At 44.9% G+C, this 25,944-nt stretch overlaps 1 protein-coding gene across 2 annotated transcripts; it reads right to left on the reverse strand.

The window, feature by feature from the left end:
• Nucleotides 1–6,140: 6,140 nt before the first annotated feature.
• LOC125552188 (carbon catabolite repressor protein 4 homolog 1-like) lies at nt 6,141–16,044 on the reverse strand. 2 transcript variants are annotated; one of them, XM_048715675.1, is made up of 13 exons: nt 15,837–16,044; nt 15,271–15,572; nt 11,195–11,951; nt 10,635–10,721; nt 10,467–10,550; nt 10,306–10,392; nt 10,142–10,228; nt 7,716–7,769; nt 7,543–7,634; nt 7,337–7,451; nt 7,110–7,260; nt 6,826–6,979; nt 6,141–6,421 (listed from the first exon to the last, which is right to left on the reverse strand). In XM_048715675.1, exons 2-12 carry the CDS (start codon nt 15,426–15,428, stop codon nt 6,834–6,836), a joined length of 1,818 nt encoding a protein of 605 aa, XP_048571632.1. In that variant the 5' UTR covers nt 15,429–15,572; nt 15,837–16,044; the 3' UTR covers nt 6,141–6,421; nt 6,826–6,833. The 2 variants fall into 2 exon arrangements, with proteins under 2 accessions (XP_048571632.1, XP_048571626.1); XM_048715669.1 differs by having other exon boundaries at nt 6,141–6,432.
• Between the last annotated feature and the right edge of the window lie 9,900 nt (nt 16,045–25,944).

Genomic DNA, 25,944 nt, shown 5'->3' on the forward strand with positions numbered 1-25,944 from the left:
CGAAACTACCCCAAATACTTGGCAGATAAGAAGGATAGCAAAGTGAACAAAGGTATATTTGATATACATGTTATTGATGTGTACTTTACTAGTGTTCATAGTATCCCCTGGGTATTTGATACCAGTTTAGTTGCTAAGATTAGTAACTCAAAATAGGAGTTGCAGAATGAACAGAGACTAGTTAAGAGCAAAGTGACGATGTGTGTTGGAAGTGATTCCAATGTTGATACTGTTGGGGAACGTAGCAGAAATTCAAAATTTTCTACGCATCACCTAGATCAATCTATGGAGTAATCTAGCAACGAGGGGAAGGAGAGTGCATCTACATACCCTTGTAGATCGCTAAGCGGAAGCGTTCAAGTGAACGGGGTTGATGGAGTCGTACTCATCGTGATTCAAATCACCGATGATCCTAGTGCCGAACGGACGGCACCTCCGCGTTCAACACACGTACAGCCCGGTGACATCTCCTACGCCTTGATCCAGCAAGGGGAGAAGGAGAGGTTGGGGAAGACTCCATCCAGCAGCAGCACGATGGCGTGGTGGTGGTGGAGGAGCACGGGACTCCAGCAGGGCTTCGCCAAGCACTACGAGAGACGAGGAGGAAGAGGGGTAGGGCTGCGCCAACAGGGAGATTGAATCGCGTGTTGGGCTGCCCCTTTGCTCAAGTATATATAGGGGGACGGGAGGGGCTGCGCCCCCACCTAGGGTTCCCTCCCTAGGGGTGGCGGCAGCCCCCAGATCCCATCTGGGAGGCGGCCAAGGGGGAGAGAGAGGGGGGCGCACCTATGGTGGGCCTTAGGGCCCATCTGCGCCTAGGGTTTGCCCCCTCTCCTCTTGAGGATGCCTTGGGCCTTGGTGGGAGGCGCCCCAGCCCACATAGGGGCTGGTCCCTTCCCACTATTGGCCCATGTAGGCCTCCGGGGCTGGTGGCCCCTCCCGGTGGACCCCCGGACCCCTCTGGTGGTCCCGGTACACTACCGGTGATGCCCGGAACACTTCCGGTGGCCAAAACCATACTTCCTATATATCAATCTTTACCTCCGAACCATTACGGAACTCCTCGTGACGTCCGGGATCTCATCTGGGACTCCGAACAACATTCGGTAAACGCGTACATACTTCCCCTATAACCCTAGCGTCATCGAACCTTAAGTGTGTAGACCCTACGGGTTCGGGAGTCATGCAGACATGGCCGAGAAAACTCTCCGGCCAATAACCAACAGCGGGATCTGGATACCCATGTTGGTTCCCACATATTTCATGATGATCTCATCGGATGAACCACGATGTCGAGGATTCAATCAATCCCGTATACAATTCCCTTTGTCCAGCGGTATTGTACTTGCCCGAGATTCGATCGTCGGTATCCCGATACCTTGTTCAATCTCGTCACCGGCAAGTCTCTTTACTCATTCCGTAACACATCATCCCGTGATCAACTCCTTGATCACATTGTGCACATTGTGATGATGTCCTACCGAGTGGGCCCAGAGATACCTCTCCGTTTACACGGAGTGACAAATCCCAGTCTCGATTCGTGCCAACCCAACAGACACTTTCGGAGATACATGTAGTGTACCTTTATAGCCACCCAGTTACGTTGTGACGTTTGGCACACCCAAAGCACTCCTACGGTATCCGGGAGTTGCACAATCTCATGGTCTAAGGAAATGATACTTGACATTAGAAAAGCTTTAGCAAACGAACTACACGATCTTGTGCTAGGCTTAGGATTGGGTCTTGTCCATCACATCATTCTCCTAATGATGTGATCCTGTTATCAATGACATCCAATGTCCATGGTTAGGAAACTGTAACCATCTATTGATCAACGAGCTAGTCAACTAGAGGCTTACTAGGGACATGGTGTTGTCTATGTATCCACACATGTATCTGAGTTTCCTATCAATACAATTCTAGCATGGATAATAAACGATTATCATGAACAATGAAATATAATATAATAATAACTAATTTATTATTGCCTCTAGGGCATATTTCCAACAGATACGATCACCATCGCACACTCCCTCTACCTTCGGGAGTAGTATTGAACCTAGAATAAATGTTATTTGGTGTTTGCATTGAGCGTGAATATGATTAGATCATGTTTACTGCAATACGGTTATTCATTTAAGTCGTAGAATAATGGTTGTTCTGTTTACATGAATAAAACCTTCTATGGTCATACACCCAAGGTGAATGGTTTATTGAATCTCGATCATAGTGATACACATATTCATAATATTGATGCCAAAAGATGCAATGATAGTGCAACATATTTGTGGCACTGCCGTTTAGGTCATATTGGTGTAAAGCGCATGAAGAAACTCCATGTGGATGGATTTTTGGAATCACTTGATTAGGAATCATTTGATACTTGTGAACCATGCCTCATGGGCAAGATGACTAAGACTTCATTCTCCGAAACAATGGAGCGAGCCATTGACTTATTGGAAATAATACATACCGATGTATGTGGTCCGATGAGTGTTGAGGCTCGCGGCGGGTATCATAATTTTCTAACATTGACAGATGATTTGAGCAGATATGGGTATATCTACTTAATGAAACACAAGTCCGAAACATTTGAAATGGTCAAAGAATTTCAGAGTGAAGTGGAGAATCGTCGTAACAAGAAAATAAAGTTTTCTACGATCTGATCGCGGAGGCAAATATTTGAGTTACGAGTTTGACCTTCATTTAAAACAATGTGGAATAGTTTCACAACTCATGCCACTTGGAACACAACAGCATAATGGTGTGCCCAAACGTCGTAACCGTACTTTATTGGATATGGTGCGATCTATGATGTCTCTTACTGATTTACCACTATCGTTTTGGGGTTATGCATTAGAGACAGTTGCATTCATGTTAACTAGGGTACCATCTAAATCCGTTGATACGACACCGTATGAACTGTGGTTTGGCAAGAAACCTAAGTTGTCGTTTCTTAAAGTTTGGGGTTGCGATGCTTATGTGAAAAAGTTTCAGCCTGATAAAGCTCGAACCCAAATCGGAGAAGTGTGTCTTCATAGAATACCCAAAAAGAAACTGTTGGGTACACCATCTACCACAGATCCAAAGGCAAGATCTTTGTTGCTAAGAATGGATCCTTTCTAGAGAAGAAGTTTCTCTCGAAAGAAGTGAGTGGGAGGAAAGTAGAACTTGATGAGGTAGTTGTACCTTCTCTCGAATTGGAAAGTAGCACATCAATCAAATCCGTTCCCGTGATGCCTACACCAACTAGAGAGGAAGCTAATGATAATGATCATGAAATTTTGGATCAAGTTACTATTGGACCTCGTAGGTCGAACAGAGCACGTTCTGCACCAGAGTGGTATGGTAATCCTGTCCTAGAAGTCATGTTATTAGACCATGGCGAACCTATGAACTATGAACAAGCTATGATGAGCCCAGATTCTGACATATGGCTTGAGGCCATGAAATCTGAGATAGGATCCATGTATGAGAACAAAGTATGGACTTTGGTGGACTTGCCCAATGATCGGCAAGCCATTGAGAATGAATGGATCTTCAAGAGGAAGACGAACACTGATGGTAGTGTTACTATCTACAAACATCGACTTGTCGTAAAAAGTTCTCGACAAGTTCAAGGTGTTGACTACGATGAGATTTTCTCACTCGTGGCGATGCTTGAGTCTGTCCGAATCATGTTAGCAATTGCCATATTTTATGAAATCTGGCAAATGGATATCAAAACTGCATTCCTTAATGGATTTCTTAAAGAAGAGTTGTATATGATGCAACCAAAAGGTTTTGTCGATCCTAAAGGTGCTAACAAAGTGTGCATACTCCAGCGATCCATCTATGGACTGGTGCCAGTATTTCAGACACGGGAAGATTCATATATAGGACGATAGTATTCAGACACCGAAAATGTTCTGCGGGTACCGGGTACGTATCGGGTCACCGGAAGGGGTTCTGGGCAACCCCCGGCAAGCTATATGGGCCTATTGGGCCAAGAGTTGGACAGACCAGCCCCAAATGGGGCTGGTGCGCCCCCTATAATAGAAGGAGAAGGAAACAAAGGGAAGGAAGAATGAAAGGGGAGGATTCGGCCTCCCCCTTTCCTTCCCCCTCCTCCCTCTCTTTCCTTCCCCCTCCGATGGATATGGAAGGGGGAGGCCAACTTGGAGGAGGAGCCCAAGTAGGATTACTCCTACTTGGGGTGCCCCTTGCAGCCCCTCTCCCTCTCCCACCTATATATATGTGGGGGGCACCGCTAGAAGACACAACATTGATTCCTAGCTGTGTGCAGCACCCCCCTCCATCGTTTACTCCTCCGGTCATATTGTCGTAGTGCTTAGGCGAAGCCCTGCGCGGATCACTTCACCATCACCGTCACCACGCCATCGTGCTAACAAAACTCTCCCTCGACACTTTGCTGGATCAAGAGTTTGAGGGACGCCATCGAGCTGAACGTGTGCAGAACTTGGAGGTGTCGTACGTTCGGTACTTGATCGGTTGAATCAAGAAGACGTTCGACTACATCAACTGCATTAAACTAACGCTTCCGCTTTCGGTCTATGAGGGTACGTGCACACTCCCCCCCTCATTGATATGCATCTCCTAGATAGATCTTGTGTGATCGTAGGAATTTTTGAAATTGCATGCTACATTTCCCAACACTAATGCAAACGCTACTAAAGAATCAGCTCAATCTGAGGCCAATCCTGAATGCGCGCTGGTTGTCACCACTGAAGCCAATCAGCCTCCTGCAACTAAGCCAATGATGCTGCAAGGACACCGTCATCACCAAAACTTTATCCGCCAACCTCTTTTTCGGGTCCTGATCCTTTCTACACAACTTTTGTGCCCTACATGGTCCTCGTAGTTTTCTGTAGGATTTTTGTGGCTTCTTTTGGCATTTTTTATCCACGCCCATTCTCTTGCTGCCAAGCTTCTTTCGCCGCATGTTTTCTTAGGCTATGATTTTGTGTGAAATGCCTCATTCTCTTGGTGTGCCAACTTGTTTTGACAAACATCTTCTATTGATACTTGCCTTGTATCTTCTACTGATGCGGTGTCTTCCTCTGACGTCATCTTCTTCGTTATCCCCTTTGGCTTGACTCTACAGGTTTTGAAGACTCTTCATGCTATGATAACACTCTCAAGATACGGATTTTGAATTATATTTGTTTTCTAATACTACACTTCAAATGTGAATGTTATTGCATGCACTCTGCATTTGAGGCAGGGGGGTGTTAAGGAGTATTAGTATTTGTCTAGAAGTAGTTATTACGCTAAATTTCCTTTCTTGTGCCTCAAGTTTTTTATACTATACATTTGCTTTTTTTCTTTTTTTTTCTAAAAATATATATTTGCCCCATGGCCCTTGCAATACAATCAAATTGCATCCATAACAGTGACACACTCAGGACAAGGTGGCATAAGATTAATTAGCTTATCTTTACAAATACTAAGCTCCCAAGAAAGGGAGCTTTGTGGTGAGGCTTGAGCATCGTGTAAGATGTACACGTGTGGACCTATGGTGTACGGTAATTGGGCCCACGTGCAGGTATGTGTGACGTGTGTGTAAAGCCCGGTGTATCACGTGTCACGCTAGTGGGATCTAGGTTGCATGGGGTGTAGGTAGGTAACTGTCCATGTGGTTGGCTCCTATCTAGAGTTGGTGGCGTTGCTACATGCCACTCTTTGCTAGATATGTGGTTGTGCCTATGGAATTTAGAGTTCGTTAAAGATAGCACACATTCCATTCTATTCTTTGATGCTGCCTCTCCTCTCTTCCGCTCAGGAGAGCACTCGTTCGTCTACTAGGTGTGTCCCGGGCTGATCGTGTTTTGACCTTAGATTTGACAAATCCAAAAAAAGCACCCCTCTAGCAAAAAAACAGCAGAAAAGCTTGCGTGTGAGTTATTAGCTTTAACATAATAACAAAAATGTTTGTACCAAACAGTCATCAATGCCACTGATCATGAAATTCCCTAACCCCAAACCTACACAAATACCTAGAATTTACATCACACCACCATTAATACAACTCCATAACAGTTAGACGCACTAGTCCCAGCTGCTTGTAGGAATAAATACGAGTCCACAACAAGTGAAAAATCACTAACAAAATAAAAATGACAAGCTGAGAAAAAAAGATCTTAAAAAATCTAGCCATGGCTGTCAGAATCTATTATCAATATTTCTCTCAAAAGGATTTCTCTTCTATATAAAGTATAATATTACAAGGGGCAGCTTAAATATCATGAAGTTGAAATGTAAAAAGGGTAATAATCAACACTACACGAGGCTCTCTTTTCCCAAGGTTGTTTCCTAAGACTGATTGACTGCTTCCCCGGCGATATGATCGCGTCTGCCCCTCCTCAACTTCCACCTTCCACCATGGAAGTTAAACCTCCAGCATGGACGCTGATGTGACCATCTGTATGCGACCTAGAGAAAGTCAGTTAGCTTGACCGTTGAATCAAGATAGAGCGCAATAGTGCCCATATGTCATAATTCACACTTTCACAGGCAAAGAAGTTTATGCTCGCAACAAGATCCAGAAGAACCAATCTGCCATAAGCAATGTACAACAATAATGATGCCTCGTGTCTACTTTCAGATAAATTACGGTGCAGTGAAACAGTGTTGTAACGTTTGTTTCACTTATGATCACAAAAATGCAAAGGGTTTGCACAAATGGCGACTTAAACACCAATGGGAGTACTAGAAGAAAAAAAATCAGCTGCCCAATCTTGTAAACTCCATGCTGTTTGTGCTAAAAACAACAGTGCTACTGAAATGCAATTAGAGAGCTGTGATGTCCTTCTAGTTGATACATACCTAAGGCATCATCGTCTGATTCTAGGCTTGCAACGGAATTCTGCTAAGAGTGCTATGTGATCTGATGACCATTCAGGTGAAGGGAGAGCAGTGTCTTTTCTTAAGCTCTCCTCATCCAGAAGCTCCAATAAAGACTCCACTGACAACGAATCCGCTGAAATAAGAAAGGAAACATGGCAACTGACAATCATCAAACATATCACGGTACTAAATGCTTATTCCAGAATAATGGAGATATCAAAAATGCAAACATAATATACAAATACAATGCATCAGGCACCTACCTGTGTAAAATATGTAATCAACAGTACCAGTGAAATCTCTTGTGCAATTTGTGAAAAGTGGTTCATTTGTTCCTGAGTCCATCCTCCTCCGCTGGTGCTCCAAATCATAACCGACACCTACCATCCTTGCAAATGAAGAATATGCACTGACCTATAAACAAGTAAAACCTTTGGTCAGAACAGTTGAAAAGGAGAAAGATAAACAAGTCATGGTAGTTTTACTGTACCAGAGGAAGCTGATGTGTCAGCTTGCTCACAGGGCGTAAAATTCCAAGGGGGTCAATGGCCAGATCTGGATGCAATTGATCAACTTTGCCTATCGCAAGAAGCCCGTGTGGAGTACTGAAAGGCAAAAGGAAGCACAAAGGGATTAAGAGTTGGAGAAAACAAATAAGTATGAAAAATATTGCTCCGATGGGATCTTGATACGCACCTCCCAGGGATTGAATTGAAATCCCCACAGACCAACATTGGAATGTCCGCACTGTTAGCTATCTTTTCCAATCCTTTCAAAAGTGTTTGAACCTGCAAAACCATACTTGCTGTTAATCTGAATATTTCAGATGTTGCCGAGTTCTAGCCTACAAAGAATGTGATGATACAGACCTCCCATAGCTTGACATCTTTGAGATCTTGGTGGACATTTACATGTGTATTGGCCTGCAAATTGGAAACATTTGAAAAGAATAAAAAATTGAGACACCCATAACATTAAAAGGCTTTCAAGCCTGGACCACTACGAATAATGACAGAGGTCAAGGACTAACATCATAAACTAAGCGCTATAAGGGGGAACTTGCAGTAAGATGCGCCTTTTACCAAGCACCCATCATTGACATACAGATGCTTTCCATGCATCTCAACTTATTAGTCATCATATATATGGTAGTATATATACACCCACGTCATCCTATATATCATGATAGTTCACCCATGTCTCATATACTACTATGTGGTACTCCCTCCGTCCCAAAATAAGTGTCTCACTTAGTACAAAGTTGAGACACTTATTTTGGGACGGAGGGAGTAGTATATATACTACTTTATCCTTACATATATAAAACTTCTAATTCCTAAATGTAGTGACTAAACAAGAAAAATAATGTCACGTGCTATTTTGCATTATACTGCTAGCAGTTCAACAGCTAAATATCTATATCTATACCAATATATAAAGACCCAAAGGGGCAGATCCAATTAGTCTTGGCCGTCAAACCATGTCAATCCAATGACCTAGATTGCTCCAATGGTGAGCGCTCAACATGTCTAGCGTGCAATTAATATCATACTCTTATATTTCTTTACGGAGTACCAAATATCATCACATAGTTAACAGGTAACTGATATCCTACCTAATATGAATATGCAATTAATTTCCTCCCTGATATCAACGTGTATCGACGTACACATTTACTATTATAGGAAAAGGTCCATTTTTGATCCGTTAGCTATTGTCTTGGTTTAACACTTTAACATACAACCTGTACTTCAAAACTGTCTAATTTACACATCAACTATCTAAATGTTCAAATTACGTCCTAAAGTAGTATTTGTGGGCGGTTTTGTGTGGCCTGGGATAAATGTCAACACGTTTTGCCACCCAATTCTCTACTGGGCACTTCCTTGGCCACTCTATGGCCTCCGCTATAGCTTCCGCTGCTCACAACTCTTTCATCACCCCTCTTCTGTTTCAGAGACAGTGCTTTGACACGTGGGGAGCAGGCGAAGAGAGGATGGCCAAGGAGGAAAAGGTGTTAGTGTTAAGAGCTAGGAAGGAGGAAAGGGAATAGAGAGCGCAGACAAGGATAGGGTAGAGAGAAACGGGCGCTTCCTGAATAATGTGGGGCTACTGCTAAGTAAAGAATGAAGTGCCAAAGTTGGCGATAAAGCAGCCTCCTCACCAGGTCCATTGACAAGGGTGGCCAAAATTGGCCGACCGCACAGGGCCCCCAAATTTTTGGGGCCCCCCAGTCCAGCAGGCAATAGGTATAGGTCAGGCCCAGCACACGGTCCACTTCAAGGCCTGGGATCATGTGCTGTTTATTTCTCGGTGCTGAAAGAAAGATCCAACACACGATACTCCTGATTGGCCCATCAATTCAACCAGTCTGGATCGATTAGCGACCGATCAACCTACGCATATGCACGCACAAAATCAGCGCGTTAGTTTCCCAAATCACAACTGACTAGATCCATTAGCGATCGTATATTGCAGGGATTTGCTCGGCATCGGTGATTCGCAATTTGAGGACTCGGGCAGGGATGCAGGAGACTGGACGACGGCGGCAGGTGCAGGCGGCCACGCCTCACGGCACTCACTGACTTGTACAGTTGCACGGTAGCGCTGTCCGATGCTGAGCGGAACGGAATTAGCCAGCTCAAGCCCTTTCGTGCTTTTCCACATAATATGAAGCCTTACTAATGTAGGCTACTTCATTGTTGAATATATTTTTTAGTAAGTATTAGAGCACTTTTTCCATCAGTACATCTTATATTGTTTATGTCAATTTGGTTATTTCCATCTTTTGTGTACATGTGCAGTATTTTTCATCTTCTGCTTTGCAGTCAAATTGTTTGGGTTAGATAGTCAAGCAAACATGCGTCCAAGATTTGCGAAGTAGTTGCTTCAAAATGAGGTTAGTTTATTAGTTTAGCACAAACTTTACTCTTTTAGCATTACTATTTGATATATTTATATTTATTGTAGTAAATAACATATATTTGAACTTAAATAATTAAGTGAGACTAAATCTACTTTGGTTCTTCAGTTATATGATTTTTCTCAAAATTTAGGGCTCTGTTTTACTTTTTGCTCCAAGCCCCCAAATATCTGGAGACAGCCCTGCTCTTCTCCAAACACCACTCGAGAACCCAGCTCCCAAACAGTCCTGAGAGTCTAGGGTGTAAATTGAACGGTAATGAAGTTGATAGACCAAAAGTAGACCTTTAACAAACATGCATATAAAAATGCCATATCTAGTAAGTGCATAGCTACTTTATACACATCTAAAGAAAGAAGGGTATTGACGTACCACACAAAGGAGCTGTCTTTTACCAGGGTTTTCAGTTCCTTGGTTGCCAAATTTGGCTTCTAAGACCGCAATCAGTGCAATGTTATCCTTCAAACAGAATGTGTGATAATAAGAAGTCGGTACAGAATCCAATAGCATATAATCTCTTCTAAAATTAATCTTACTTTAATCAATCGATTTAAAGCCACCCTCTTTTGTGCAGGTGGAATAATCGCATCTGTTAAAGACTGTGCAGCCTTATTGAACTCGACCTACACACAAGCAAGTACAAGAAGTATCAGATAGCTGCAAATCAGCAGGTAGCTGCAACGTACAGTGGAGGTACCTCATATTTCTTTACGTGTGAAAATCTGTCTCTACGGAAGAAAGTAGCACAGCCGTCAATGGCATGAGGAACTCCAGCATACACCTGTGACAACAATGAAGTAGAATCAAATAAGACAACGAAAGGTATCTAACCAATTTGTGACGATAAACTGCAAGTCAAAGATACCTCTGTTGTCCTTTTCTTGTAAAGCGCCTGATATCCATGTTTATCAAACTCAGGTGCAAAAAAATCCTCAAAGTGGTTCAATTGTACCTGAAACCAGTAGCATTTTGCTTAAATTGTCACCTTTTATAATCTTAGGGCACTTCTCATTTTTAGCATTTTTAATATGCAAATTAGTTCAAATAAAGAAACCAATCATGCAAAGAAGAGAATAATCATAAGCACCTTCAAGAAAGAAGAAACTGTTCATAACGATCATGCAGAGATATTTTTGAAAGCTTAAACAATGGGCAAACTATGATAAATTCAAATCCAACGTCCCTATAAACAAGGAAAACAAGTGACGACCCAAATGAAAAATGAAACAGGCTAACAAGAGTATATAAGAGACATTGTAGGTTGTTGAACAGAGTCGTCACGCATAAGTGCACCGGGATGCAATATTTTTATTATGCAAACAATTGAGACTTTCTCAGTTCATTAAATCAAATATATGATGCAACTAAAGGCGAAACATAGGTCACACAAAAATTAAATTGACAAGAAAGGTTATCACATCATACCTCCTGAAGACATATGATGTCAGCATGATAACCAATAATTTCACGCATCAAATTTTGTCTCCGGTAAGTCCATGAAAGAGCCCATGTTGGGCAGTAGCTATATGCATCGCTTGTAGCATATGCATCTGCAAGAATATTATAAGACAGCACTGTGAATGTCCCGAAAGAAGAACTCTGGCTGTCCATATCCAAGTGACCCAAAACATCTCCATTCACTTGGATAAGGCGGCGTGGAGTAGGGGTTGGTGCTGGAATCACACGTGACGTCATAATTGAAGTTGGAGGTCCTGCTGGTACTTTCTTTTCTGTATCCACCGCTGCACATTCAAATCTCAGAACATGGCCAATATCATCTGCAGTCGGTGTATATGTCTGCGAGCGTCCCACTTCAAACCAAGTTTCACCCGAGCTTTTGTCAGAGCCCGAGGGATACAAAGGAACAGGTCCATTATTAACACCAGGGCTCTGTCCAAGATTTGACATTGAGCCAGACCCAGAACTGAGAATCCCTGAACTACCACTGCCAAATCTACCAAATAGCTCCTCCTCTTCAACTCCATTTTCATTTAAAGCACTACTAGCTCGCTCATGCAAAACCTTGTGGTGCTGCCACGCATCAGAGAAGCACTTAGCAGAACAATGGTAGCTCTTAGCAGCAGGTATTTTTGACTTGAGACAACCTAGACACTGGATTGTTGCTTGCTCCATTGGATGTACACTGCAGATAGCAACTTTCCGATCGCTTTGTATGCGGTACCTTCAAGAGAAGAGTCAAATCAGTATAACTATGTGTTGTAAGATACAGAAAAGCTGTAAGATACCATGAAGAGAGAACAAGACTCGAAAAGTAAAGACACAAAAGAACACCTAAAGAGCTTATTTTAAGTTGTATCAGCTCGTGGTAACTTGCTAACAGCACCTTGGATGTCAGTTTGTTAGGGCACTTTGGGAAAATAGGGCACTTTGGGAAAATACATTTTCTCTACTCCTATAAAAGACTCAGTTGGTGATAATGGTGTGTCTGCCATCCGTCATTTCTGCCCATTAGATCTGCATCTAACGACTGTGATGCAAGTTATGGCCTTTTTGCAACAATATCCCACTTCTCTGCTCCAATTTCTCTACTCCTATAAAAGACTCAGTTGGTGATGATGGTGTGTCTGCCATCCGTCATTTCTGGCCACTAGATCTGCATCTAACGACTGTGATGTAAGTTGTGCCTTTTTGCAACAATATCCCACTTCTCTGCTCCAATTTACAGAAAACCCCTTAGTATCTTGAAACCAACCACATTCCTCCCTTAACTCATCAAAACAGCCCAAGAAATATATTTTGAGTGAAACATAATATATTTTTAGTGATATATGTATATCAAAACTAGACTGTTTTCTTTCAAATTTGTGAATATGTATTATTCTACTTTGGATCCGTTGCAACGCACGGGCACATTGCTAGTTTCTTATAAATAATGAGGCAAGATGAAGAAAATTGGCAATACATCAGGGGAAAAAATCAAGTTTTCTTGTGCATGTGTTTTTTTCTATGAAGGGCACGTTTATTAACTCAAAATGTAGCATAAAGCGGATACAAAGCATGATGAGCAACTTCTCAAAACAGGTCATAAATGTACACTGTTATAACATGGACACCAGCAAAAAAAGATCATTCAACAATATGATCAAATAAACCCTGCGCAAAAAACAACAGATAAATTGATTTCTTTTATAATACAACTACAACCACTTGTATTTTGCGCACAGGACACATATTTTTGCATGATTTTTTTATGGTGCACAATTGTACATATTACATGTGGTTCTGTCAAACTAGCGACTGAAAAGCAAACAAAATGAAAGCATACAAAAAAAAAGATTTGGTGGGCAATACTAATATTTTACTCCCTCCATCCCAAATTACTTGTCACAAAAATGGATGCATCTAGACATATTTTTAGTTCTAGATAGATCCATTTCTGCGACAAGTATTTCAGGGCGGAGGGACTATCTGTGTAAAAAAAAAGATTTGGTTTGTGTTGTAACAAAATAATATTTTATTTATCTTAAAACACTTATAACATATATCTTAGCAGTGTAACATAGTGACTAGTGAGTTTATTGTAAGTAAATTTGAAGAACTGACATAATGTGTCAGTCTTCTAAAAAATTGTCTATAGGCAGTGTACGAGGAAGCGGCTAATAAAAAGCAAACCAATGAATCTACATGTGTTAACGGACTAGCTCCGCTATCTTCATAAGTGTGCAATACTAAATTCTCAACATATAGCATCCAATTGATGCAATTTAGCATTGTTTATAAGGCGACCTAAGGCGAGCACCATCCGCCCTGATGCCTAAGCGCCTAAGGTGGACGCCTAAACGCCTAAAGCGGGCACACTTGCAAGGCACTGGGTGCCTTGCTGCCTAAGCGTCAAAGGTGGGACACCTTATAAACAATGCAATTTAGACCTACTTGACATGACAAACAATGGACATGATGAAATGATTAACCATCCAAGCAAGAGTGTAATGAGTAATGCACAGCAATATTATATATATTCAATAACAGGTAATCGTCCGGACACCCAGCTGGTAGTGATTGTATTGCCAATTGTATATGTGGCATACACACAGCTTGTAAGCAACAGGTAGGGCACCGCATCCTCGTACACTGCCTATAGATCATTTTTTAGAACACTCGAGCATTATGTTAGTTCTTCAAATTTACTTACAATACATTCGCTATGATACACTGCTAAGATATATGTTATAAGTGTTTTTACATAAATAAAACAGTAACTAGGACAGTGCCTGTGTGTTGCAACAGGATATAAATATTCTAGTATATTTATCAAATCCTGCCATGATTTACCTTATAGTTTGATGAGAAGTTTGGTAAGTAAACTGAAGTGGAATTGGTTCATAAGGTAAGTAAATTAAGATGATTGATTGTCATACGGGGAAGGTTGGACGGAGGGGTGGTGGGAAGAGAAGTGATGAAAGATGGAACCTTACATTTTTTTAAGTAGTAGAGATACAGATTTGTTATAACAAAGGAAGAATATGGATAAGGTGGGGTGTGGGAGTGACAAGGACAGTAAGAGATCAAACAAAAGAGAAGGACACGTGTAGTCAACAAAACAAAAATAATGGAATGTGTGTTCAATCTCTCACTAACCGTAAGCAAGTAAAGTAACTTGCAGCTGAACCTAATATGCAACCAATTTTAATATGCAGTACTTCAAAAGAAGTACATATAATAATCCTTTTTGAGCTCCAGAGGCGTCAAAATTCAGTGTACAATCAAGCAGCCTCTTTGTTCAACAAGTGCTGTTCAGCTCAAGGATTGTATCACAGTCTAAGAATCATGTGACCCCAAGTGAACAGACTGATAGCACTTGTGGAATAGCTATCTCTACAAAATTATTTATATGATCCAGTGCAATCCCAAAATTTTACAATGCTCCTATTCCACCCAAGATGGATAGGACCATTATTGCCCAATGATTGATAGCATTCTACAAGCCAAGCAGGCTTCATCTCCATTACGACTCTTACGATCCTATCTAACTGTCAAGAGCTCTAAGCACAACCAAAATCAGACAGCATATTGACTTGCTCGATGAATTACTCAGTTATTCTTATAACCATTCTACGTTATCCCATGTGGTGGCTTAATATATCATAGACTCAATAGTTTTATCTGTAAGTGAATCAAGATACAACTTCTGAGTCCTGAAAACTGTTCTACGTCTCCAACTCAACAATCTAGTTATGTCTCAAAGGCAACCGTTGACATTTAATATTCTCTGTGTTTCCATTCATTTACAAAAACACGAAATTGGCTTGTTAGAGCGATCGATGCTCCGAATTGACACGGTTGTGCTTCATATATTCAGGAACTAAGAAGAACAGGACTTTCCTGAGTTTAGCAAGTAGTTAAGCATATAGCAATCTGATCAATACTAAAAGACCCTTCTTTTAACAGAATTAACTAGTACTAACGCACAAGCGGAACTAATCATTCCACAATGCATATCCTATTGAACCAAAAGTCAGAGTCACGAGCTGCTCGCTCACCATCTGTATCGCATGAAGTGACCATCAACAGCCGCGGTCTCAGGTACGTCTTCGGTGGAGATGGCCCCATTGGGCAGACGCAGCAGCACATACGGGGTGATCTCACACCCCACAATCGGGATCTCCGACGGCAGGTGCACCCGTACCACGCTCAGCATCCTCCACCCCTGCTCCTCCTCTGCTGCGCTCTTCCCTACAGCCCCAGCACTAGCACCAGCACCGGCACCAGCACCAGCTCCAGCTCCTCACGGGGGCGGGCTTAACACGGGGCATGGGGGTTCAGTTGAACCCCCAATTTTTTTCTGAAAATAAACTGTTGTTAGTAGTATAATTCGGGATCTCGAAAATTGTAGTCGTAGTTCCGCGAAATGGAGACCAAAATACATGGGTGGGCGGATGCGCCCGCCGCGCCTTCATAGTCCACCCTACTGATGGGATGGAACGGGGTTAACTGAGACAAATCTCGAATAAAGAGATCTGGCTGGATTCGATTGCTCGCGGCCAAGAGGAAACCGGAGAAGAAGAAAAAACGAAGAGCAGTCCGAGCAAAGCTAGGGCTTCCTTACCAACAAAATGAATCGCGTCGAGCCACGCCACACCAGCAGCGGCAGAAGGGATCGGAGGAGGAAGATCAGGAGAGAACCGCGCGAGCTCCTCCGCTTCGAGATGGCAGTCGCGCTTCGGTAGGAGGGGGAGGGAAGGGGTTTCGGCGGCGAGGGACTCCGGGATGGTGCGGTGGATTTGGGAGCAGAAGCATAAACATTTTTTTTAGGACATGCTTCATCACTCCTTCCTCTCCTTGGGCCGAGCCCATTCTCCATTCATTTTCTTTCATGCAGCCACATGTTCTGCCCTAATGGCCCATCGTCACTGCCTTGTTTTTCTTTTCACGGGATTGTGACTGCCTTGCTTTTTTTTTCTTTGATTATATAATTGTCGTGCGTTGCAACGAGAGTATAAACATTCTAGTAGATTTATTTTTTTTGCATCGTATGGAGATTTTATTCATCGAACTAACATCCGGTTACAATCTGCCCGTAGGCTGCTAATAAGAAAATCTGGATATTGATCCACCCACCTGTCTGTTCCCTCCAGCGTAAAAGCACGTTGTGCACAAGTATGTGCCGGAAAATTCAGATTCCTACCAACATGATGAACCGAAAAAGAAGAAAAGGAAGGTAATATATTCTCCAACTCTTGTAAGATAGGGGCTGCAATAGAGCGTGTATCTTGGCGCGATTTCCAGAGATTAACGAGATCGAGGTAGTCGACCTCCATGATCACATGTGAGAATCCTCGTAGGTGGGCAAAAATCATCCCTTCTCTCATTGTCAGCACTTCTGCCACGAAAGGATCGGAGACTCCCGGCAATGGCTTACTCCATGCACCAATAAAAGCTAGGTGAGACCGGGCCACGCCTCCCGCTCCCCCCGTACAGAGCATCAGGAATAATAGAGCCATATGTGTTGATGGTGATACATCCTGCCTCCGGTGGTTTCCAACCTTGGCCCCCCTGCATTTGAATTCACGAAGGGATGTCAAGTATGGCTAGGGCTTCATGCACTCCTTTGATCGCCTGCACCGGATCATAGCCAGCTTCATTGTGTGTCCATCGGTTCCGCGATGACCAAATAGAGTGCACAATTGTGATGATTTTGCATCTCGTATCAGCAGAGAACATTGGGTCAATTAAGATGTCCTTAGACCATGTTTCTGGGCGTAGTCGTGGAAGTTGAAGATCGAATATGTCCCTTGCTGCAATCCAGAACTTTTTTGCATGCGTACATGAAATGAGAGCATGCATCAAGTCCTCCTCCATCGCCTGACATATGGAACATATGCTCAGGGGTTTAATGTGTCTATATTTGAGGGTATTGGCATCTGGCAGAATGTCACGGAGCACCCGCCGCCAGAAAACCCTTACCTTCGAGATGACAGGCAATTTCCAAAGTGCAGACCACAACTGTTTATTTGATGTTGAAGTTTCGGTAGTCATCCCTTCCTCTAGAGAGCTCAGTTCATTACGAGTCACGAGAGATCGATACGCAGACTTTACCGTGTAGTTTCCAGACTTTTCAAATGCCCACGCGAGGCTATCTTCACCCCTGATGGATTCAATGGTATGTTCAGTATAGCCTCAGCATCTGGTGAAAGAAAGTTCTCACGAACTAGATCAATATTCCAGCTCCCTGTATATTCATCAATCAAATCTGAAACATGGGTTAAAGGTGCGGTACCTAAACGCCCCATAAGTTTCAGGGAGGCTGTATTGGGAATCCACTGGTCATTCCATATGGATATACTCAAACCGTCCCCTATTCGGTGGATCAAACCCGCGGCCAAGGCTTGCCTGCCCGCTATGATCGCCTTCCAGGTAGACGAAGATCATGCAGGTGTTGTAGCATGTAGGAAATCTGTATTTGGATAGTACTTGCCTTTCAGCACTCTTACACAAAGGGAGTTTGGATGGGTCAGTAGGCGCCAACCTTGTTTGCCAAGAAGCGCAAGATTGAACAGAGGAAGATCCCTGAAGCCCATCTCGCCTTTAACTTTCGGTGTTGTTAGCTTCTCCCAGGAGAGCCAATGCAAAGATCGCTTATCCAGGGAGCTGCTCCACCAGTATTTCGCCATGCACGAGGATAGGCCCTTGCAGACTTTTTTCGTTAACTGAAAACAGCTCATACTATATGTGGGGATTGCTTGCGTGATTGATATCAAAAGCACCTCACGGCGGGCACATGCCAGATTCCTCTCTGACCAGCCCTGAATCTTGCTTTTAATCCGTTCAGTAATGTTGTTGAATGTGCCACTCGTGATCCTTCCAATGGCAGTAGGCAGGCCCAGGTAGCGCTCGGAGAACGCCTCTGCTTGGATCCCTAGAGTAGTTTTCAGCGTCTCTCGAAGGTCTTGGCCTGTGTTAGCACTGAAGAAGACCGAGCTTTTTCTCCCCGTTCACTGCCTGCCCGGAGCAGCCAGCGTAGATCCGGAGAATATCATTGAGTCTATTTGCACTTTGGGTTTTGGCACTGAGGAAGATGAGACTATCATCAGCAAATAATAAGTGATTGACCCATGGTGCATGAATACTCACCCGGATACCTCTGTCAATATATGCACCCCCATAATTGTTGAGCAGCGATGTGAGGCCTTGTGCACAAATGAGGAAGAGATATGGTGAGATCGGGCATCCCTGTCGTAGACCTCTAGATGGATTGAAAAAAGGAAGGAGTTCCCCATTAACTTTGATAGTGGAGCGGACCGAGGACACACACACTTCATAATCAACCTGACAAAGCGATCTCGAAAGCCAAGCTTCTCTAGCATTGCCTCCAGATAATGCCACTCCACTCTATCGTACGCTTTGAGCATATCAAGTTTTACGGCGCAACAAGCATTCTTGCCTTTCTTCCTCTATCGTATAGCATGGATGGTCTCATACGCCACAAGTACGTTGTCTGTAATTAGACGATCCGGTACAAAGGCACTTTGTTCCTCTCCAATGACATCATCAAGAATCAAGCGTAATTGGTTTGCTATTGTTTTCACTGCAATTTTGTACAGAACCGGACATAAAGCAATCGGCCTGTACTGTGAGATTTTCTGTGGGTTTCTTACCTTGGGAATCAAAGTGATTGTTGTATCATTCAGTCCCAGAGGCAATTCACCTCCGTTGAGAAATCCCAGCACCGCCAAAGTAACATCTTCACCAACGACATCCCAGTGTCGTTAATAGAAACCCGCTGTGAACCCCTCAACGCCCGGGGGTTTTGACGGAGCCATCTCAAATAAAGCCCGTTTTACTTCCTCCGTCATGAACTCCTTCTGTAAGGTCTCGTTCATGGCATCTGAAACACAAGGATGCACAACATCTAGCAGCTCATGCATCGGCATATACCCTTGGGACTGGTATAAAGCTTGATAAAAACTGGCAATCTCTTGCTTAACTTCCACTGGGTCAGTGCACGTTTGTCCATCAGATCTTCTCTAGTGAAGTAATCCTATTTATTCTCTTCCGTTGGGCAGCTGGGCTTGGAAATATCCAGTATTGCGGTCACCCTTCTTAAACCATGATACACGCGAGCGTTGTTTGATCCAGATCTCCTCCTGTCTCAAAGCATCGCGAAGTTGTGAAGCTACTGTTTTTTCTTCCTCCGTTGGCCCACGGCCTAACGAGGCACCTCTTAGCCGATCAAGCCGATGTTGTAGTTTGCGGACTTTTTTCGCCAAGTTCCCAAATTCTCGGTGCCCCCATGCCCCCAGATTGATCTGGACTTCGGCAAGGGCATCGACAACACCCTGCAAACCTCCATGGCCGGCTCATGTACGCCACATATTCCGCACCATCTCATCATAATTAGCATGAGTTTGCCACACATTTTCGCAGTGGAAGGAGCGTTGTGGACGTGCCCAGCCGGTCACCGGTGTTGTCCTTAATTCCGCAAGCACAAAGCAATGATCAGACTCAATGCTACTGATATGCTTAACACCTGAGAACTCAAACAGATCAAGGAAATGTTGATTAACTAGAGCACGGTCCAGTCTTGCTTTGACGTTCATATCTCCTTGCTGCCTATTATCCCATGTGAATGGGTCACCACGCCACCCCAAGTCTTGGAGTGCACAATCTACCAATGCATCTCGAAATGCTCGCATTTGCCATTCTGGTCGTACATTGACCCCAAAGTGCTCTTCGGCGTACAAAGTTTCATTGAAGTCACCTAAGCAAATCCATGCCTCATGTGGAATGATGACCCACAAGTGTAGGGGATCTATCATAGTCCTTTCAATAAGTAAGAGTGTCGAACCCAACGAGGAGCAGAAGGAAATGATAAGCAGTTTTCAGCAAGGTATTCTCTGCAAGCACTGAAATTATCGGTAACAGATAGTTTTGTGATAAGGTAATTTGTAGCGGGTAACAAGTAATAAAAGTAAATGAGGTGCAGCAAGATGGCCCAATCCTTTTTGTAGCAAAGGACAAGCCTGGACAAACTCTTATATAAAGTAAAACGCTCCCGAGGACACGTGAGAATTATCGTCAAGCTAGTTTTCATCACGCTCATATGATTCGCGTTCGGTACTTTGATAATTTGATATGTGGGTGGACCGGTGCTTGGGTACTGCCCTTTCTTGGACAAGCATCCCACTTATGATCAACCCCTCTTGCAAACATCCGCAACTACAAAAGAAGTATTTAGGTAAACCTAACCATAGCATGAAACATATGGATCCAAATCAGCCCCTTACAAAGCAACGCATAAACCAGGGTTTAAGCTTCTGTCACTCTAGCAACCCATCATCTACTTATTACTTCCCAATGCCTTCCCCTAGACCCAAACAATGGTGAAGTGTCATGTAGTCGACGTTCACATGACACCACTAGAGGAAAGACAACATACATCTCATCAAAATATCGAATGAATACCAAATTCACATGACTACTTATAGCAAGACTTCTCCCATGTCCTCAGGAACAAACGTAACTACTCACAAACCATATTCATGTTCATAATCAGAGGGGTATTAATATGCATAAAGGATCTGAACATATGACCTTCCACCAAGTAAACCAACTAGCATCAACTACAAGGAGTAATCAACGCTACTAGCAACCCACAGGTACCAATCTGAGGTTTTGGGACAAAGATTGGATACAAGAGATGAACTAGGGTTTGAGATGGGATGGTGCCGGTGAAGATGTTGATGGAGATTGACCCCCTCTCGATGAGAGGATCGATGGTGAAGACGATGGTGATGATTTCCCCCTCCCGGAGGGATGTTTCCCCGGCAGAACAGCTCCGCCGGAGCCCTAGATTGGTTCCACCAAGGTTCCGCCTCGTGGCGGCGGAGTTTCATCCCGATAGCTTGCTTATGATTTTTTCTAGGGCGAAAGACTTCATATAGCCAAAGATGGGCACCGGAGGCCTGCCAGGGGGCCCACGAGGCAAGGGGGCACGCCTAGGGGGTAGGGCGCGCCCCCACCCTCATGGATGGTGGGTGGCCCCCTCTGGTGCTTCGTTCACCCAATTTTTTTATATATTCTAAAACTGACTTCCGTGAAGTTTCAGGACTTTTGGAGTTGTGCAGAATAGGTCTCTAATATTTGCTCCTTTTCCAGCCCAGAATTCCAGCAGCCGACATTCTCCCTCTTTGTGTAAACCTTGTAAAATAAGAGAGAATATGCATAAGTATTGTGACATAATGTGTAATAACAACCCATAATGCAATAAATATCGATATAAAAGCATGATGCAAAATGGACGTATCAACTCCCCCAAGCTTATACCTCGCTTGTCCTCAAGCGGAAACCGATATCGAAAAATATGTCCACATGTTTAGAGACAGAGGTGTCGATAAAAAATACGGACATGAGGGCATCATGATCATTTCTTAGAACAGAAACACACACACACACATATATATTGTCATATGATTTCTTATGCTAAAGTAACAATTCATTCACAATTTCAAGTATGAATCAGAAACTTCATTGAAAACTAACAAACTATAATCTCAGTCACTGGAGCAATTGCAATTTATCATAACATCGGAAAGAGTCAATATAAGAGCTTTTCAGCAAACCCACATACTCAACTATCATTTAATCTTTCACAATTGCTAACACTCATGCAATACTTATGGGTATGAAGTTTTAATCGGACACAAAGAAAGATAGGGGCTTATAGTTTTGCCTGCCAACCTTTTACCTCAAGGGTAATGTCAACAATAATAGTTCATGAAAACTCACATCAAATTAGCTATATATATCAGGATCTTTCCAACACACAGTGCTTGCCAAAGGATAAAATGTAAAAAGGAAAGATGAAGATCACCATGACTCTTATATAAAGTATAAGACAAGAATAGAAGAGAGGCCCTTCGCAAAGGGAAGAAGAGGTTGTCATGTGTTTTTAAGGTTGGATGTACGAAATCTTAATGCAAAAGAACGTCACTTTATATTGGCACTTGTGATATGGACCTTTATTATGCAGTCCGTCGCTTTTATTTCTTCCACATCACAAGATCGTATAAAGCTTATTTTCTCCACACTAGTAAATCATACATATTTAGAGAGCAATTTTTATTGCTTGCAATAATGACAACTTACTTGAAGGATCTTACTCAATCCATAGGTAGATATGGTGGACTCTCATGGCAAAACTGGGTTTAAATATATTTGGAAGCACAAGTAGTATCTCTACTTGGTGCAAATAATTTGGCTAGCATGAGGGGGAAAGGCAAGCTCAACATGTTGGATGATCCATGACAATATAATTTATTTCGGATGTAAGAAAACATAACCCATTACCTTGTCTTCCTTTGTGACGCCCGGATAATTAGGCTACAGTAATCCCACATTATTGATGCCATGTCACCATGGTTACTGTTGTTAATCTCGCATTAGTTCAAAACCGGTTCGGTATTTAAACTTCAAATTAAAGTCGATTGGTGAAAGTTTTGAAACATTAAAATTAAAATGTTCGTTTTGTGTCAATTACTCCATACTAAATGTGGGTGAAAAAACCACACTTTTATAAAATTCTGAAATACTCTAAAATGATTAAAACAGTAGCAACAACAATTATTTAAATACCTTTTATAAGTAATAAAATGTCAAATATAAGTTATTTGGTGCTTAGACTTTTTGTGACTATGGACTAGGTTGAAATACTAATTTAGATGCTAAGTTTATATTTTTACTAGGACTAAAATAAATGGCAACAAAAAACAAGAACAAAAAAACAAAAGGCCTTCCCACCTCCCCTAGGCCTTGGCCCAACTGGCCACTAGGCCGGCCCAACCCGCCCCTGTTACCCCCTTCCCCTGTTTACTGCAGCTATGACTGCCACTGATGCCCGCCACGACACCGGTCGGCGCCGTGGCGACCATCCGCCGGCGAACTGCCCCCTACAAGACCCCGGCGCCCCCCCACTAACCCTAGAGCGCCCCTCCCTCTCCCTCTCTCTCTGACCCCCCTCCTTCAGATCCAACCGCGCCCGATGCCGTCGTCGTGTGCCGCTCGATCCCACGGCCACCGTTCGTCCCTTGCCTCGTCGACGAGTCCAGGAGCACTTTAGCGCCGTCCTCTTCCTCGATGTCGAGCCACAAGGCACCGGACGGCCCCGTGACGCCACCCCAACCTCCACTTCCTCCTCGGGCTTCGGCGGCCACCGCATCGATCCGCGCCGCCTTGAGCTTCTCCGGTGTCCCCGGTCCTTCTCGTCAATGCAGTGAGCACACACGCACGCCCCCCACTGCCCCCTCCAGTTTTGCTGTCGTAGCTAGCCCCGCCGCCGCGCCTACTCGCTACTGCTGCCGCCGCAACCGCCTACGGTCGTCCGCGTGCACGCCAGTAACTACGGCCACCCAGGGCCGCACCCTACTCCCCCCGCCCTGCTACCCGAATGCAACGCCGTCCCCTGTTTGCTCGCGCGCCCGGCCGTGGCGGCTCCGCCCGACTGCGCCCTCCACCCACTGGAGCTACCTGTCATGCCGCTCGCTCGCGTCGGCCGTCGTTGCCTTCGACCCCTGCCTACTGCGGCTGCGCGCGAGCCTCGACCCGCCTCTCCTCGCCGCGTCGTCCCTGTCCGGCGCCCCACTCCGGCTACGCGCGCGCCCGCACGCGTGCAGCCGCGCCCTGCTGCTCCCCCTCCTCGCGTTGTTGGCTGCAGCTTGCTGCCGCCGTCGCTGCGCTCGCCGATGCCCGCTGACCCGCGTCCCCGACGCGCCCTCACACGCACCCGCGGCTACTCGCCTTCGCCACCGTGCCTCCTGCTCCACCCCGCGACCGATGCTGGCCTCCTTCGCCTGGCCATTCCCCACGCCGCGCTCGCTGCCCCTGCCATTGTCGCGCCGTTGCTCGCCCCATACCGCAACGGTCACCGCAGCCGCCCTGCCCGTGAGCCGCGCCGCCATCGCCCCGCTGACCGCCGCCCCCTGCGTCGCCTCTGCTTGCCGCGGCCGGCCGGCGAGCCGAGCCGCCGACCACGCGCCCGGCGCCAACGCCCCGTGCACGCACGCGCCCGTGCCTCGTTCGGGTGGGCGCCCACATCCCACGCCCGCCGCGTTAACCCGCCCCGGCTGGCCCTTGTGCCACTGGCCTACGGGCCCCATGCCCCTTTAAAAAAAGTAATAGATAAAATATTTAATGGTAAAATAAATTAGTTAATTAATTATTACTTAATTAACTTAATTAATTTAGGCTTAACTAGGTAATTAACCTAATGTCTCTATGACATGGGGCCCCACTTAGTAGATTTGACCAGTCAACGGTCAGCTCTGTTGACAGTTGACTGGGTCAACTAGGACCCCCTAGGCCCCACTGTCACCCTCTGGTTGTAACACCCCGGTTGTAACTTTCCCAATTTGTACTCCAACTCTTGCCGTTTCGGCGTTAAGTTATTTTATTTTCTCGGGTTCGGGTCATTGCCTCCGTGTGTTGTTATCGTTGTCATGCATCTCATATCATGTCATCATGTGCATTGCATTTGCATACGTGTTCATCTTTTGCATTCGAGCATTTTCCCCGTTGTCCGTTTTGCATTCCGGCGCTTCGTTCTCCTCCGGTGGTCATTTCTAGCTTTCTTTCATGTGTGGGGATTAAACATTTCTGGATTGGACCGAGACTTGCCAAGCGGCCTTGGTTTACTACCGGTAGACCGCCTGTCAAGTTTCATATCATTTGAACTTCGTTTGATACTCCAACGGTTAACCGAGGGACCGAAAAGGCCTCGTGTGTGTTGCAGCCCAACACCCCTCCAATTTGGCCCAAAACCTACCTAAGCCTTCTCCATCATCTAGATCATTCAATCACGATCGCGTGGCCGAAAACCGCACCTCACGCACCTCATTTGGACTCTCCTAGCTCCCTCTATGCCTATTTAAAGACCACCCCCGAAATTCCCCTTCTCCTTCCCCCCGAAACCCTAGCCTCCCTCCATCCGGCGCGCCGGACACGTCCGGGCCGCACCGGACAAAACGCCGCCGCCGCCCGCAGCCAGTGGCGTGGTGCCACGTGGCGCGCCGCCACCCGCGCCGGCACCGGCCCGCTCGGCCCGGGGAGAGCCCCCGTGGGCCCGACACCGGCCGCCGCCTCCTCCGCAACCCCGCCGCCGTCCTCCTCCCGCCCGGCCGCCCGAGCCGCCGTCCGCCACCTCGCGCCGCCTCGCCCGCGTGCCGCCTCGCCCGCCGCGCCGCCTCGCCCGCCGCCGGCGCCGTGCCGCCGCCGACTCCGGCCGGCCTCCTCTCCCTCACTACTCCGGCGACGGATCCGGCCGCCTCGTTTGCGTGCCACCGAAACCCTAGATCCGGAGGTTGTTTTTTTCACCAAGTCCCGAAAATTCCAGATCCATGTGCTCCTGTTCTTAGCCTCGTAACTTTGCATCCGTAGCTCTGATTTGGGCATATAGCATATCAAAATGTTCATCTCAGAGAGTACATCATTTCATTCCATTGCATCATTTTCATTTGAGTTCATCTTGATGGCCCGAAATGCTGTTAGAAGAGGGCTACTTGAGATAATTGTCAGATCTGCTGCTCCATTTAGCCTTTTGTCATTTTTGCCATGATTAATGTGTGCATGATATGCCTGAGCTCTACATATGTTTTGTTAAGGGTTTTGCCATCTTTCCAGAGGTGCAACCCATGTATTTTTGTGATGTGTGTGGTGACTAGCAC

The sequence above is a fragment of the Triticum urartu genome, chromosome 1, assembly GCF_003073215.2.
Source record: "Triticum urartu cultivar G1812 chromosome 1, Tu2.1, whole genome shotgun sequence".
NCBI lineage: Eukaryota > Viridiplantae > Streptophyta > Magnoliopsida > Poales > Poaceae > Triticum > Triticum urartu.

Bases quoted from the DNA above. Each gene is read 5' to 3' on its own strand.
- LOC125552188 (XM_048715675.1), bottom strand. From the start codon at position 15,428: ATGCTGAGCGTGGTACGGGTGCACCTGCCGTCGGAGATCCCGATTGTG. The intron at 11,952-15,270 runs GTGAGCGAGCAG...CTTCTCTTGAAG, and splicing joins CACTTCATGCGATACAGATG to GTACCGCATACAAAGCGATC. The intron at 7,261-7,336 runs GTACAGTAAAAC...ACTTGTTTATAG, and splicing joins TGACACATCAGCTTCCTCTG to GTCAGTGCATATTCTTCATT.